The sequence below is a fragment of the Babylonia areolata genome, chromosome 32, assembly GCF_041734735.1.
Source record: "Babylonia areolata isolate BAREFJ2019XMU chromosome 32, ASM4173473v1, whole genome shotgun sequence".
Lineage (NCBI taxonomy): Eukaryota > Metazoa > Mollusca > Gastropoda > Neogastropoda > Buccinidae > Babylonia > Babylonia areolata.
The window spans coordinates 7613447-7630595 of NC_134907.1; the positions used below are offsets into that span (position 1 = coordinate 7613447).

At 44.9% G+C, this 17149-nt stretch overlaps 1 protein-coding gene across 1 annotated transcript in view; it reads right to left on the reverse strand.

Annotated features, from left to right (window-relative positions):
* Positions 1-17149, reverse strand: part of LOC143276423 (neuronal acetylcholine receptor subunit beta-3-like) — a 35735-nt gene that overhangs the window by 3920 nt on the left and 14666 nt on the right. The window contains exons 3-7 of the mRNA XM_076580913.1: positions 15112-15156; positions 6091-6200; positions 3176-3244; positions 1083-1292; positions 567-729 (exon numbers count right to left, since the gene is read on the reverse strand). Coding sequence (XP_076437028.1) covers positions 567-729; positions 1083-1292; positions 3176-3244; positions 6091-6200; positions 15112-15156 — 597 coding nt within the window. The remainder of the gene's footprint in view (positions 1-566; positions 730-1082; positions 1293-3175; positions 3245-6090; positions 6201-15111; positions 15157-17149) is intronic.

Sequence of the window (17149 nt, forward strand, 5' to 3'; positions counted from 1 at the left end):
TTACATTCAGTCAGCTGTAGTGGACACATTACATTTCGTCAGCTGTGGTGGGCATATCACACTCAGTCAGCTGTAGTGGACACATTGCATTTCGTCAGCTGTGGTGGGCATATCACATTCAGTCAGCTGTAGTGGACACATTGCATTTCGTCAGCTGTGGTGGGCATATCACATTCAGTCAGTTGTGGACACATTGCATTTTGTCAGCTGTGGTGGGCATATTACATTCAGTCAGTTGTGGACACATTGCATTTTGTCAGCTGTGGTGGGCATATTACATTCAGTCAGTTGTGGACACATTGCATTTTGTCAGCTGTGGTGGGCGCATGACATTACATCAGGTATGGGAACATTACATCAATCACGAACAACTGAATGGAAATGTAATGAACAAGCAGACATTAACAAATATACCACAGCAACAACAACAACAATGAGAACAGCAATAACAATGGCAGTCACGGTGACAGTAACGCAGACAACAGCCGCAACAACAAACATCTCTCACTAACAAACGGATATTATCAAACGCAAACAACAACAACAACAAAAGCAGCACCCCTGACCAAATTCTGTCCGTAGAACTGCCATTTCCGGCGGAAGGTGAACTGGAAGTTGACCTTAATGTAGGTGTCTGATTCCTGAGGTCCCCCCAGGTAACTGGTATAGGTGGTGGTGTTCATCAGGTCAAACTCCCCGTTTTCGGAGTAGATGGAGGTGTCCACCGGCCTGAAACAGCCCGCAGCAAACGCTTAATCAAGAGATGGACAAGTTGTGCTGTGTTGTGAGTTCCGCCACCCCTCCCTTTTCAATTTTACTTTCGCTTTTTTTTCTTCTCCTATTTGCACTTTTCCTTTCCATTTTCAACTTCTGAACTTTCATTTTCCCTTTACATCTTTTTACTTTCGCTTTCCCTTTTATTATGTTCACTTTCGCTTTCCCTTGACATCAGTTCACTTTCGCTTTCCCTTGACATCAGTTCCTTTTCGATTTCCTGTCAAATCTTTTTGCTTTTCGATTGAACTATCATGTGTTTCTTTTTTTTCGTTGACCCCAGCAGATAAGCCTTGAGACTATCTCACCTAATGATCAGGTCCATTAAAGACAGGGGGTAGGTCCACCCGATGACAACGACTTTGCAGGTCTGGGTGTCGAACGGGTACTGGGAGATCATCATCTCACAGGACACCGTCACCTCAGTGGGTGGAGTCCACATAATCTCACCCGCACTGTTCAGACGAAGCGGGGAGCCGTCACGGTCCTTGCCACCCATCACTCCCACGTTGGCCACCCTGGGTACAGAGGACCGACAGCATGGGGTGGACGGGTAGCAATGACAATATTAGTAATGTATCGTACTTACATGGTGCAAAATTCCTCATACAATGGGATTCTAAGCGCCTCACATGAAACAGTTTATATACAGTTGTGCACGTGAAACTATAGACATATACAACAGTGCACATGTAACAACACATACACACATGTGCACATGAAATATACATACATACACACACACACACATTATATATATATACACACAATTATGCACATGAAACAATATATATACAATAGTGCACATAAAACAACAACTCTGTGTGCGTGTGTGTGTGTGTGTGTGTGTGTGTGTGTGTGATTGTGTGTGTGTGTGTGTGTGTGTGTGTGTGTGTGTGTGTGTGTGTGTGTGTGAAACAAAGCCCCTTTGCCTGTACCATTAACTAACAATTGATCCGACCGGTGTCAGAGCAAAACGGTCACTGGTGACAGGGAAGGGAGGGAGGAGGAGATGGGGGGTAGGGGGTGGGAGGGGCAGGGATGGAGAATGGGGTGGGTGGGGGAGAGTGGTTCCCTAGTTCTCCTTCCATTGATTGATCACGCGCTCCCAGGCAAAATGTCCATCAGTGATTCCCTCTGGCCCACTCGCTGTCACGATGTAATGGCCGGTGTACACACACACACACACATACATACCGTGTGACACACACACACACACACACACACACACACACCGTGTCACACACACACACACACACACACACACACACACATACCGTGTCACACACACACACACACACAGTGTGACACACACACCGTGTGACACACACACACACAGATACCGTGTGACGCACACACACACACACACACACCGTGTCACACACACGCACACACCGTGTCACACACACACACACACACACACACACACACACACACACACACACACAGCTTTTTGATTTGAAAAAAAAATGACCAAGGCAAAGGGATGGAAGAAGAACAACTAACCAGCAACAGTACTTTTGTTGTCGCATTTTACATCAAGCAGTCAGTTTGGTTCGTGCTCCAACAATGTGTGGTGGTTGTTGTTACTGTTATTATCATTATTGTTGTATGTATGATAGCCATTCTTGTCAGACTATGATCACCAGAACAGCAGATGAGGAAACTGCTGTCCTGGCTATCTGGGCTCGAATTTGATTATCGAGGAGAGTGTCTTGCCCAAGTTACATCCCCACCCTATCGGCCAAGAGGGTTTTTGGACAGTCGGCGTTGGGATGGTCCCCAAAGGCCAACCAGCCCCCCCCCCCCCTCCCTCAAGGCTGCAGCACTAAGAGCTAGTGCAATCTTGCCTCCTGATTTCAGAGTCATAGTCTTTCTGAAAGGGAAAGCTGTAAACGAATTCCTTTATAATTATTGTATCAGTATCAGTATCCGTAGCTCAGGGAGGCGTCACTGCGTTCGGTGAAATCCATATACGCTACACCATCATCTGCCAAGCCGATGCCTGACCAGCAGCGTAACCCAACGCATAATTATAGTCAGGTGTTGTTGTTGTTAATGCAGTCGTTGTTTTGTTCGGGTTGGACCATAGGGTTGGAACGGTTGTCGTGGCATCCCGTTAACATCAATCCTGCCAGTCTCTCTCGGGCAATACGGCAGTCACAGGAAATGTGAAAGCACCAAACATCGGAACGTGACCATCGGTTATCGACAGGAGCCAATGAACAATCAGCCAGACCATGGGCATATGCCCTGCTAGGTTCATATCAGTTCTAGTTCTGCGGACGTCCAGTGCTTTCCGGTAAGGTTGATAGCACATCTATCAGTAAACAGACAGCGTCCAAACATGACGACCAATTCTCTCGTAGTGTTCACCTCCCTCCGCCCCCCTCCCCCTCACCCCACATTGTCTCTGCCACTCCTGGCCTCGAACATTCCTTTGTAGTCAGTGACTGATGTGGCATGGGGTCTACCGCAAAACAGGGAAATCCACTTTGGAGATCTGTTCGTTCGTTAATTGTTGTGAGAGAAACGGTGTTTCCCTGCACACAAGGGGACTGTTTTTGACGATAACAGCAGATCGTCTCTCTGCCAGTCTTTTAACGACACAGTGAGAATAATTATGCGCTGACGACCGCTGACAAGAAATTCAGAGATTCAAAGATTCAAAGATATTTAATCCTTTTGCCCCGTTTGGGGCGTGGAGGATACAAAACCAATGCATACTCATTGAATCACAACAGTCCAACAATGTCTCCGAAATACGCAAAAACATCGCGCGCAGACACACACACACACACATGCGTGCGTTAATGATAATGATTTGCAGCAAAACAAATCAAACTTAAACAAACTGACAAGTATATTTTAGATGTAACTTAAGTTACACACCCTTTCCAAGTTTTATGAATTTACTTGAATTATGTTGTGTTTTCTTTCCAGCACTGATTAAATTGCATAAACCGAAGATAGATAATTATATGTGATTTATTTTTTTTATGTAGTATCAATTTATTTCGAATTACAGTATTTTTAGGACATTCTAAAACAAAATGAAATTCATCCCCAACAATTCCCATATTACATTCCTTGCAAATTATGTTTTCTCTGTTTTTGCCTTCTCTTCTTCCTATTTGCGATCTGCATGAAACATACATTTTTTTTTATACTTCACTCTCTCTTTGTGCTCTTTCCCCTTATGAGTTAAAAGTATAAAATTAACATTCAAAAACCTCGCAGAGAATATCAACATTGCAACGGAACACATGAAAACTTTTCAAGATGAAATCCGAAATTTGGTATTTTGAAGCTGATGGGTTACTATGTTGACATAAGTGACTTAAGTCGTACAGTGATTTGTCTATCTGTCTGTCTGTCTGTCTCTATATATACATATGTGTGTACATATGTATATGTATATTCACACACACACACACACACACACACACACATAATATATACATATATACATACATATATATTCCCAACTCCTCCCGCTCCCCCCCCCGCCCCCTCCAAAGTGGCAAAAAGATGAAATTTCTTTGAATCTTTAAATCAGCTTTAGATCTTTCAGTTTTTTTGAATCTTTGAAGGGGAAAAGGGGAAGGGGCACGGTGGACTGCATTGATTTGAACTGAATTTCTGAGGATAGATAATAGAATAAGCAAACACTTGCTTTTTTTTTTTTTCATCCAGCCCTCGAATTGAAAAATGTCAACAACTACAACAACAACAAAGATATGAAGAAATACCACAAGAAATGAGTAAATAATTAATACACAAAACCATGAAAAAGCCAAGAATAAAAAGTGAAGCAAGGATGGGGGGGGGGGGGGGGGGGTTGAAGGAGTGGGGTGGGGGTTACAAAAGTGAAAGCTCCCAGACGCTCGCCTTGAGGTAACGAGTGTTGGTCTAGAGGTAACGCGCCCGCATGGGAAGCGAGATAATCTGAGCGCACTGGTTCGAATCACACCGGCAGTCGTCGGTTCTATCTCCCCTTCCTCTAAACCTTGAGTGGTGGTCTGGACGCTAGTTATTCGGATGAGACGATTAACCGAGATCCCGTGTGCAGCATGCATTTAGCGCACATAAAAGAACCCACGGCAACAGAAGGGTTGTCCCTGGCAAAATTCTGTAAAAAATTCCACTTCGATAGGAAACAAAAAAAACTGAAGGCAGAATTTTTTTTTTTTTTTTTTTTTTTTTTTTTTTAAAGGGTGGCGCTCTCAGTGGAGCGACGCGCTCTCCCATCGGAGAGGAGCCCTAACTTCACACAGAGAAATCTGTTGTGACAAAGAGAGTAATACAAATACAAATACAAAGCTCGACCTTGACTTCCCCCACAAGGGTGCCGAACCACTAAGTTAAAAATACATGGATAACTCATTGGCCAGGAAAGCTGAAGCCAACTGGACGCCATATTGTTTCTCGTATCCAGGCCGTCAGTCCGTTGACAAGTCGTCTGCTAACTGGTGGTAGTTTCTGAACGGTAACCGCGTGTCTTCGATGAAATCGTGTCATGCTTGCCCCCACGACATGCCAATTGTTGTGTCTTGATTGAAATCTGCCAATGGGTTATCTACCAAGGTTATTACAGGAAAACAGTGCAGTGACACGTAGCGCAAACTTGCTGTGGAGGCACACACAGGAATGTCAGCCTAACTAACGCCGCGAGCAAGTGAAAGCTTGCCGTGAAGCCAGCTGAGCGCTCGGCTACACATATGAAGTCACCCCTTCGCGCAAAACTGACACGAGAAGCAAAATGAACACTTCCGTTGGCTTCTGTTAGCAAAGGGGCTCAAAGAAGGCTTGCGCTATCCATCTGTTTTTAGAGCAGTGGTGCCGAACACTTTCGCCACGTGCAGAAGCAAGCGGCGGTTATTCCGCCGTGGGAACAGTTCGTCAGGCTTGGAACTCAGTCTGCATGTCTCTGTTCCTCTGCCTGCCTCGGTCAGTCTGTCTGTCTGTCTCTCTTTGTCTCTCTCCTCGTCTCTCCGTGTTTCTGTCTGTCTGTCTGTCTGTCTGTCACTCTCACTCTGTCTGTCAGTCAGTTAGTCAGCCTGTCTGTCTGTCTCTCCCTCACACTCTGTCTTTCTGTCTCTGTCTGTCTGACTTTCTGTCTGTCTCTGTCTCTGCCTCTCTCTCTCTCTCTCCCTCACACTCTGTCTGTCTCTGTCTATCTGTCTTTCTGTCTGTCTCTGTCTCTGCCTCTCTCTCTCTCTCCCTCACACTCTGTCTGTCTCCGTCTCTCTGTCCATCTATCTCTCGCTCACTCACTCCCCCCTCTCTCTCCCTTTCTCTCTCTTTCTCTCTCACGAATTTTCGATGACCAGAGGGGGAGTCCAGATGTCCTCAGGGGCAGTGACCAGCAGATCCAGACCGCCATAGTCCGAGCTGTTCCACCTCAGCCGGTTGTCCATCCAAGACTGTAGACAGACAGGGGACACTCTGTACACAGGGACTGTCATAGACACAGACAGACAGACACACAGACAGACAGACAGGGGACACTCTGTACACAGGGACTGTCATAGACACAGACAGACAGACACACAGACAGATAGACAGGGGACACTCTGGACACAGGGACTGTCATAGACACAGACAGACAGACAGACAGACAGACAGGGGACACTCTGGACACAGGGACTGTCATAGACACAGACAGACAGACAGACAGACAGACAGACAGGGGACACTCTGGACACAGGGACTGTCATAGACACAGACAGACAGACAGACAGACAGACAGACAGACAGGGGACACTATGGACACAGGGGCTGTCATAGACACAAGACAGACAGACAGACAGGGGACACTCTGGACACAGGGACTGTCATAGACACAGACAGACAGACAGACAGACAGGGGACACTCTGTACACAGGGACTGTCATAGACACAGACAGACAGACAGACAGACAGGGGACACTCTGGACACAGGGACTGTCATAGACACAGACAGACAGACAGACGGACAGACAGACAGACAGACAGACGGACGGACAGACAGACAGACAGACAGACAGGGGACACTCTGGACACAGGGACTGTCATAGACACAGACAGACAGACAGACAGACAGACAGGGGACACTCTGGACACAGGGACTGTCATAGACACAGACAGACAGACAGACAGACAGACGGACGGACAGACAGACAGACAGACAGACAGACAGACAGACAGACAGGGGACACTCTGTACACAGGGACTGTCATAGACACAGACAGACAGACAGACAGACAGACAGACAGGGGACACTCTGGACACAGGGACTGTCATAGACACAGACAGACAAAGAGACAGACAGACAGACAGACAGACAGACAGAAACACGGATACACAGACTGACAGACAGACAGACGGTGGACACAGAGATGTTGCTAATAAAAAAAACAGCAACAACAACTATACGTGTGAGATAGAGGGAGAGGAAAAGGGATGGGGAGGTGGTGGTGGTGGTGGTGGTGGTGGTGGTGGTGGTGACCTTTTCCCGTAGCAAATACTGAGTTCTGTCTTATTTGGATGTGTGTGTGTGTGTGTGTGTGTGTGTGTGTGTGTGTGTGTGTGTGTGTGTGTGTGTGTGTGTGTGTGTGTGTGTGTGTGTGTGTGTGTGTGTGTGTGTGTGTGTGTGCGTATGTGTGTGTGTGTGTGTGTGTGTGTGTGTGTGTGTGTGTGTGTGTGTGTGTGTGTGTGTGTGTTCGTCTTCAGTTTAACGTCTTTCCACTTGAAGTAATATTAGATCGTGTGTGTGTGTGTGTGTGTGTGTGTGTGTGTGTGTGTGTGTGTGTGTGTGTGTGTGTGTGTATACTTAGAAGAGGGATTGAAAACCCCAAGAACTGTATTCTTGGATTTTTTTTTTTAATATACAAAACTACGGATTGGAGCATTAGGCTATTTTACATACACACGTTAAATACAGGGAGGAAAAAACAACAACAAAAAACAAACAAAAAAACAAAACAACCCCCCCCCCCCCCCCCCCGAAAAAACAACAATAACCCCACATCAAACGAGAGCATGGCAAAAAAAAAAAAAAAGAAGAAGAAAATGACAAACATATACATAGTGAAAACTACACAATCTCACATCTTTTTTTTTCTTTAGTTGAGCGAGGTTTGATTAAATAAGCTTTTAAAAAAAAAATCTTTTTTCTAACAGACATATTTTGTTCTTCATTAAAAATAGTTCTTTACCTCCGGTGAATAAATTTAGTATGAATGGGAATTCATGAATGTACTTATCATTTAATGAACTATCTTTGACAGGTGTCGGTTTACATGTTGTTCAGTTCGGTCAACAACAGTAGCTCAAAACACGAGTTCTTATTGTTAATGTTGTAATGTGTTTTTTTTCTTTTCTCGGGGTGGGGTTGGGTGTGGGGTATTATTTTTTTTAGTGGGGGAGTGGGTGGGGGAGGGAGGAAAAGGGGGGGGGGTGTCTTGATTGGGCCCATGTCACGGCTGACACCTATTGACCACCCCCCCCCCCCCTATCCCCCTCTCTCTCCATTTTGTTAACAGTAATAATGTCCCTACTTACAGACATGCTATAAGCCCCAAAAAGGCGGCCTGTGTGTGTGTGTGTGTGTGTGTGTGTGTGTGTGTGTGTGTGTGTGTGTGTGTGTGTGTGTGTGTGTGACTCAGAGTTCAGAAGGTGAAGGGGGTCATTAATAGGGTCTCACCACATACCCGTTCATCCCTCCGAGGGCTTTGTTCCAAAGCTGACCGTAATTACCTGTTCTACCGTCTCGTTAGTGTTGGACTTGGGAGTGTGTGTGTGTTTTTTTTTTTTTTTGTTTTTTTTTAATCTGTGTTTCTATGTTGGCGTTTTGTCTGTCTGTTTCTGTGTCTGTCTGGCTTGTCTGTATGTCTGTCGATCTCTCTTTCTTTCTGTATTTGTCTGTCTCTGTTCCCTGTCCCTGTCTCTCTCTGTATCTGTCTGTCTCTGTCTCTATATCTTCCTGTCTCTGTTCCCTGTCACTGTCTCTCTCTGTATATGTCTGTCTCTGTCTCTCTATATTCCTGTCTCTGTTCCCTGTCTCTGTCTCTCTCTGTATCTGTCTGTCTCTGTCTCTCTATTTTCCTGTCTCTGTTCCCTGTCTCTGTCTCTCTCTGTATCTGTCTCTGTCTTTGTTCCCTGTCTCTGTCTCTCTCTGTATCTGTCTGTCTCTGTCTCTCTATCTCTCTGTCTCTGTTCCCTGTCTCTGTCTCTCTCTGTATCTGTCTCTGTCTCTCTATCTGTCTTTGTTCCCTGTCTCTGTCTCTCTCTGTATCTGTCTGTCTCTGTCTATCTGTCTGTCTCTGTTCCCTGTCTCTGTCTCTCTCTGTATCTGTCTGTCTCTGTCTATCTGTCTGTCTCTGTTCCCTGTCTCTGTCTCTCTCTGTATCTGTCTGTCTCTCTATCTGTCTGTCTCTGTTCCCTGTCTCTGTCTCTCTCTGTATCTGTCTCTGTCTGTCTTTGTTCCCTGTCTCTGTCTTTCTCTGTATCTGTCTGTCTCTGTCTCTATATCTTCCTGTCTCTGTTCCCTGTCACTGTCTCTCTCTGTATCTGTCTGTCTCTGTCTCTATATCTTCCTGTCTCTGTTCCCTGTCACTGTCTCTCTCTGTATATGTCTGTCTCTGTCTCTCTATATTCCTGTCTCTGTTCCCTGTCACTGTCTCTCTCTGTATCTGTCTGTCTCTGTCTCTCTATTTTCCTGTCTCTGTTCCCTGTCTCTGTCTCTCTCTGTATCTGTCTCTGTCTTTGTTCCCTGTCTCTGTCTCTCTCTGTATCTGTCTGTCTCTGTCTCTCTATCTCTCTGTCTCTGTTCCCTGTCTCTGTCTCTCTCTGTATCTGTCTCTGTCTATCTGTCTTTGTTCCCTGTCTCTGTCTCTCTCTGTATCTGTCTGTCTCTGTCTATCTGTCTGTCTCTGTTCCCTGTCTCTGTCTCTCTCTGTATCTGTCTGTCTCTCTATCTGTCTGTCTCTGTTCCCTGTCTCTGTCTCTCTCTGTATCTGTCTCTGTCTGTCTTTGTTCCCTGTCTCTGTCTTTCTCTGTATCTGTCTGTCTCTGTCTCTATATCTTCCTGTCTCTGTTCCCTGTCACTGTCTCTCTCTGTATCTGTCTGTCTCTGTCTCTATATCTTCCTGTCTCTGTTCCCTGTCACTGTCTCTCTCTGTATATGTCTGTCTCTGTCTCTCTATATTCCTGTCTCTGTTCCCTGTCACTGTCTCTCTCTGTATCTGTCTGTCTCTGTCTCTATATCTTCCTGTCTCTGTTCCCTGTCTCTGTCTCTCTCTCTGTCTCTCTATATTCCTGTCTCTGTTCCCTGTCTCTGTCTCTCTCTGTATCTGTCTGTCTCTGTCTATCTGTCTGTCTCTGTTCCCTGTCTCTGTCTCTCTCTGTATCTGTCTCTGTCTCTCTATCTGTCTGTCTCTGTTCCCTGTCTCTGTCTCTCTCTGTATCTGTCTGTCTCTGTCTCTCTATTTGTCTGTCTTTGTTCTCTGTCTCTGTCTCTCTCTGTCTCTGTCTCTCTCTGTATCTGTCTGTCTCTGTCTCTCTATTTGTCTGTCTCTGTTCCCTGTCTCTGTCTCTCTCTGTATCTGTCTGTCTCTGTCTCTCTATTTGTCTGTCTCTGTCTCTCTATTTGTCTGTCTTTGTTCCCTGTCTCTGTCTCTCTCTGTATCTGTCTGTCTCTGTTCCCTGTCTCTGTCTCTCTCTGTATCTGTCTGTCTCTGTCTCTCTATTTGTCTGTCTTTGTTGTCTGTCTCTCTTTGTATCTGTCTCTGTCTCTCTATCTGTCTGTCTTTGTTCCCTGTCTCTGTCTCTCTTTGTATCTGTCTGTCTCTGTCTCTATCTCTCTCTGTATCTGTCTGTCTCTGTCTCTCTGTCTGTCTCTGTTCCCTGTCTCTGTCTCTCTCTGTATCTGTCTGTCTCTGTCTCTCTGTCTGTCTTTGTTCTCTGTCTCTGTCTCTCTCTGTATCTGTCTGTCTCTGTCGTTCTGTCTTTCTCTGTTCCCTGTCTCTGTCTCTCTCTGTATCTGTCTGTCTCTGTCTCTCCATCTGTCTTTGTTCCCTGTCTCTGTCTCTCTATGTCTGTCTTTGTTCTCTGTCTCTGTCTCTCTCTGTATCTGTCTGTCTCTTTCTCTTTCTGTCTGTCTCTGTTCCCTGTCTCTGTCTCTCTCTGTCTCTGTCTGTCTCTGTCTCTCTATCTGTCTGTCTTTGTTCCCTGTCTCTGTCTCTCTCTGTATCTGTCTGTCTCTGTCTCTCTATCTGTCTCTGTTCCCTGTCTCTGTCTCTTTCTGTATCTGTCTGTCTCTGTCTCTCTATCTGTCTGTCTTTGTTCCCTGTCTCTGTCTCTCTCTGTATCTGTCTGTCTCTGTCTCTCTATCTGTCTGTCTCTGTTCCCTGTCTCTGTCTCTCTCTGTATCTGTCTGTCTCTGTCTCTCTATTTGTCTGTCTCTGTTCCCTGTCTCTGTCTCTCTATGTCTGTCTTTGTTCTCTGTCTCTGTCTCTCTCTGTATCTGTCTGTCTCTGTCTCTCCATCTGTCTTTGTTTCCTGTCTCTGTCTCTCTCTGTATCTGTCTGTCTCTGTCTCTCTATCTCTCTGTCTCTGTTCCCTGTCTCTGTCTCTCTCTGTATCTGTGTCTCTGTCTCTTTCTGTCTCTCTGTCTCTGTTACAGTCCCTCTCTTTTTCTCTGTCTGTCTGTCTCTGTCTCTCTCTGTGTCTCTGTGTGTCTCTCTCTGTCTCTGTCTCTGTCTCTCTGTCTGTCTCTGTACAGTCTTCAATTAAACGCCTTTCCACGTCTGAGTGATGTTAGAGTCTCTGTCTATATCTCTGTGCATCTGTCTCTCTCTTTACACGAACAGAACAGAACGACACAGCCACACCAAGGGCAAAGAAGCAGTGAGGCGTACAGAGAGACTATTATCTTTGTTGTCACCCACCCACCACCTGCACCACCCCCACCAAACTATTCCCACACCCCTTCCTTTTTTAAAAATTTTTTTTCCACTCCTCTCCCCGGGAGCTGAGTTCTGGCATGCCAGCATTGCCTGGAACTGAAGAACCCGAAACCCTTATCCCCCCCCCCACCCCACCACCCCACCTCCACCCCTCTCTCCGAGACCTCCTCCTTCCTCTCCTTCCCCCACCCCCCACCTCCCAAAAATCTACTTCTCTCCCCTCTCTACTTCTCCACAATAAGAGATTGTCTCTTTTGTGCTTTCGCTATGAGTAACCCAGTCTCATGTGACTGACTGTCTGTGCGAGGTGGTGAAATCGGTACCCACTGTGACACCAATAAAAAAAAAAGCCTGTCTTTCGATGCTTATTGCCCAGGCGACCCACACAGAGCCATACCAAGGCTACAGGAATGAATGAAGGAGACGAGGCAAGCAATGAAGGAATAAAATAAGTGTAGGGTGAATGCGTATGGTTTTTATATCGCGCGGTTCGATACGCAGCAAATGAAACAAACGTACAAGAGAACACAAGACGAAGACGAACGCCCAGCCATGCACACAGACAAACAGACGATGCGAGAATCGTGTTATTCTTGCAATTTCTCTCTCTGTGTGTTTCTCTGTGTGTTTGTCTGTCTCGTGTTTTCTCTTTTTCACCGCTTTGGAAACGAATGAAACACTGTTTGATTTTGATGTTACAGGAAAGAAAAACTGGGTAACTGATGTAGGTATCTGTCTGTGTGAATAATATGGTTACTGCTGTATGTATGTGTTTGTGTGAACATGGTTTTGGCGAAGTGTGGCTTGATAACTTGTGAGTAACGTAAGATTTCATTATTTTAAATTCTCATCAGCATTCCTCTGACCGTAGATGGCAAGCGAGGAATAAACCTGTTCAAAACAACTGTACATTTAGCATAAAACGCTTCGTGGGATGCATGAGATGAAACCGTACTTCTTCTTAAATATGGACAAAATATTTGAAAAATTGTAACTGCAAGGTTTAGGCTCGGTGTGTCAGGTTTAATAATAATAATAATAATGTACATTTATATAGCGCCCTTTCTCTCTAAGAGCTCAGGGCGCTTTACATGAAAGAAAAATATTACAAGTTACATAAAACATTCATGACCACTCTTTCTCAAAAACCCCTCCCCCCGCACCTCCCCCCCCCCCCACACACACACACTCACACTCTCCCTTTCCCACTCTACATACATCCAAAGTGAGCTGACATGGGTGGTGTTGGAGAACAAGGAAGCTGAGAGTACTTGTAAATAGGTTTTAAAAAGATGAGTTTTTAGTGATGAGCGAAAAGCAGAAATAGAATCAGATGCACTGATATGATGAGGAAGGTTGTTCCAGATGTGAGGAGCAGCAAAGAAGAAAGAACGTTCACCATAGGTTCTTGTATTGACACGAGGAAGTTTCAAAAGGTAACAGTCAGAGGAAGAGCGGAGATTTCTTGCGGGAGTGCAAACACTGATAAGGTCAGAAAGATATGTAGGTCCTGCGGAGTGGAAAGCAGAATAGCAGAGACACGCAAATTTGTATTTAATTCTCGCTTCAATGGGGAGCCAATGCAGAGTGCGGAGGTGAGGAGAAATGTGATCAGTACGTGGGAGTCAGACGGGCAGCATTTCATTGTTGCAGATACAGAAAATCTGATGATGATGTTTTGATTCACCCATTATATAATAAGAAAAAGAAGGCGGAGTACATTTTGTTCTGTGCTCCTAAACAGATCAGAGAACAATAATTATATCTCAAGTAATTACTCGACAAGCCCATTCCTTTAAGTTAAGTTTATTGATGTCACCAGGAGGATAAAGTAACGTATTTAATCTGTCCCTTTTCATGCACAAAGAATTTAAGAAAAGACAAATAGCTAATCCGTGATATGTTGTCCTGTGGCTGCTGTTATGTATGTTTTAACTCACTCAGTACGGCCAGTCCTCTCTTCTCCTCTACACAGACCTCTCGGATGTCCAGTGGGTGTCTGAATGACCCAACCTTTAGCTTCCGTCGTCAGAATTGTGGTATTCTTTGTCAACATTCACCTCATCAGTATAAGAGCCTTCCGCTTGCAATATTTTGATGATGGTAACTGGGGTGAAACGCTGTTAACGTCGTCTCTTTCGCCGTTCGTATGGAGAGAGTTAAATGCCATATACAAACGATGGTCAGCCCTGTCCAAGTATGGCCATCAGAACAGCACAGGAGGCAACTGCTGTCCTGACTATCTGGGCCAGGATTTGATTATAGTGGGGAGTGTCTTGCCCAAGTTACATCCCCACTCCATCAGCAAAGAGGGCTTTTGGACAGTCGACACTGGGGATGGTCTGTAAAGGCCAACTAGCCCCCAAGGCTGCAGCACTAAGAGGCAGTGCACTTTTGCTTCCCAGTTTAAGAGTCACAGTCCTTCACAAAAGACTTGGTTGGGAATGTATTTGTATTTGTATTTCTTTTTATCACAGCAGATTTCTCTGTGTGAAATTCGGGCTGCTCTCCCCAGGGAGAGCGCGTCACTATAATACAGCGCCACCCATTTTTTTGCATTTTTTCCTGCGTGCAGTTTCATTTGTTTTCCCTATCGAAGTGGATTTTTCTATAGAATTTTGCCATGGACAACCCTCTTGTTGCCGTGGGTTCTTTTACGTGCGCTAAGTGCATGCTAGCACACGGGACCTCGGTTTATCGTCTCATCCGAATGACTAGCGTCCAGACCACCACTCAAGGTCTAGTGGAGGGGGAGAAAATATCGGCGGCCGAGCCGTGATTCGAACCAGCGCGCTCAGATTTTCTCGCTTCCTAGGCGGACGCGTTACCTCTAGGCCATCACTCCACATTGCAGTGGAGAAACCATCGATCATATAGCTCTCGTTTCATGGTTGTCCCAGCTGTAAACTTTGTCAGTCTCTGATAATTATAAGCCGAGCATTGAGTCCTATGCATGTGCTTTGATGTAAATCAGTGTGACATAAAATATGTTATTCGTTTCCCTCCTCATTGGGCCTAATGAACAAATTATCATTTTCTGCTTCTGTCTCTATCTCTGTCTCTCAGCCAGCACTCTCTGTGTGTGTCTTTATCTGTCTGTATGTCTGGATATCTGTCTTTCTCTCTAAAATGTGTGCTCGCACGCAAACACACACACACACACACACACACACACACACACACACACACACACACACACACACACACACACACACACACACACACACACACACGCACGCACACACACACACTCGAGTCAGGGGGATAGAGAAGCAGAGAGATGGAGACAGAGCATAGAGAAAGATGGAGACAGAGATAAAAATACAGACAGACAGTCAGGCAGATACAGAGACAGGCAGACACAGAAAAACAGAAGTGAATTACTTACTGCCATAAAAAGAAAGTTGACAGACATGGACTGTCTGGCGATATCCTGTACAAACAGAATTACAATGTGAGACGATGTTCTGTACAAACAGAATTACAATGTGAGACGATGTTCTGTACAGAAAGAATCACAATGTGAGACGATGTTCTGTACAAACAGAATTACAATGTGAGACGATGTTCTGTACAAACAGAATTACAATGTGAGACGATGTTCTGTACAAACAGAATTACAATGTGAGACGATGTTCTGTACAAACAGAATTACAATGTGAGACGATATCCTGTACAAACAGAATTACAATGCATGGCGATATCCTGTACAAACAGAATTACAATGTGTGACGATATCCTGTACAAACAGAATTACAATGTGTGACGATATCCTGTACAGACAGAATCACAATGTGTGACGATATTCTGTACAGAAAGAATCACAATGTGTGACGATATTCTGTACAGAAAGAATCACAATGTGTGACGATATCCTGTACAGATAGAATCACAATGTGTGACGATATTCTGTACAGAAAGAATCACAATGTGTGACGATATCCTGTACAGAAAGAATCACAATGTGTGACGATATCCTGTACAGATAGAATCACAATGTGTGACGATATCCTGTACAGATAGAATCACAATGTGTGACGATATCCTGTACAGATAGAATCACAATGTGTGACGACATTCTGTACAGTAAGAATCACAATGTGTGACGATATCCTGTACAGAAAGAATCACAATGTATGGCTATATTCTGTACAGAATGAATAACAATGTGTGGCGATATCCCGTACAAACAGAATTACAATGCGTGACGATATCCTGTACAGAAAGAATCACAATGTGTGACGATATTCTGTACAGAAAGAATCACAATGTGTGACGATATCCTGTACAGATAGAATCACAATGTGTGACGATATCCTGTACAGATAGAATCACAATGTGTGACGATATCCTGTACAGAAAGAATCACAATGTGTGACGATATCCTGTACAGATAGAATCACAATGTGTGACGACATTCTGTACAGTAAGAATCACAATGTATGACGACATAAACTGTGATTCTGTTTTTCCTGTAGTTTTACTCTGTTCTGATACATAATGAACACCCTTCGTATTGTTTTGGTGCACATAGATTATTTTCTCCTCTGTGTCATCATGTCATGTTGTATCCTACTATATGCTATTGCATATATATGTATTGTCTCATGTGAGGCGCTTAGAGCCGATCAAATGGGGAGTTTGCGCCCTATTGTATACTTACAGTTTCATCTTAAGCGCTTAGAGCCGATGATATTTGGGAGATTGCGCCATAAGATATATCATTATCATCATCATTATCATCATCATTATTATTTTCACAACTTCACCAGAGATGTCTCCGAAAGATCCTCGGCATAAAGTGGCAAGACAGGGTCTCCAATCTCCAGGTCCTAGAGAGGAACGGCCTGCCCAGCATCGAAAGCCTGCTGATCCAGTGCCAGCTACGCTGGACAGGACACGTTGTCCGCATGACAGACAGCAGGATGCTATTGTATGGCCAGTTGAAGGAAGGCCACCGCAGACTTGGAAGACCCTGCAAGCGCTTCAAGGACACCTTGAAGACAAACCTCAAAGCCTGTGACATAGACATCGCTTCCTGGGAAACTGATGCTCTTGACCGCTCTCGCTGGAGGATGCTGTGCTCTAGTGGCATACAGACGTTTGAAAACAAGCGAACGCTGGCCATTAAGGAGAAGCGTGAGCGACGGAAGCAGGGCTCAACTTCTGAAGACATTTTCCCTTGTAACACCTGTGGGAAGTGCCGCGCATCCAGAATCGGCCTCTTCTCCCATATGAGGACACACACCGATAGATAACTCTGCCTGTCTACTCACCCGTCGGTCCGACGGGAGACTCCATCATCATCATCATCATGTTGTTGTTGTTGTTGTTCTTGTTATTAATGCTATCATCATTATCATAGTTATTTTTCATTGATACTCTTATTGTCTTATCATTATTGTGTTTTTCTTCTTCCTCTTCTT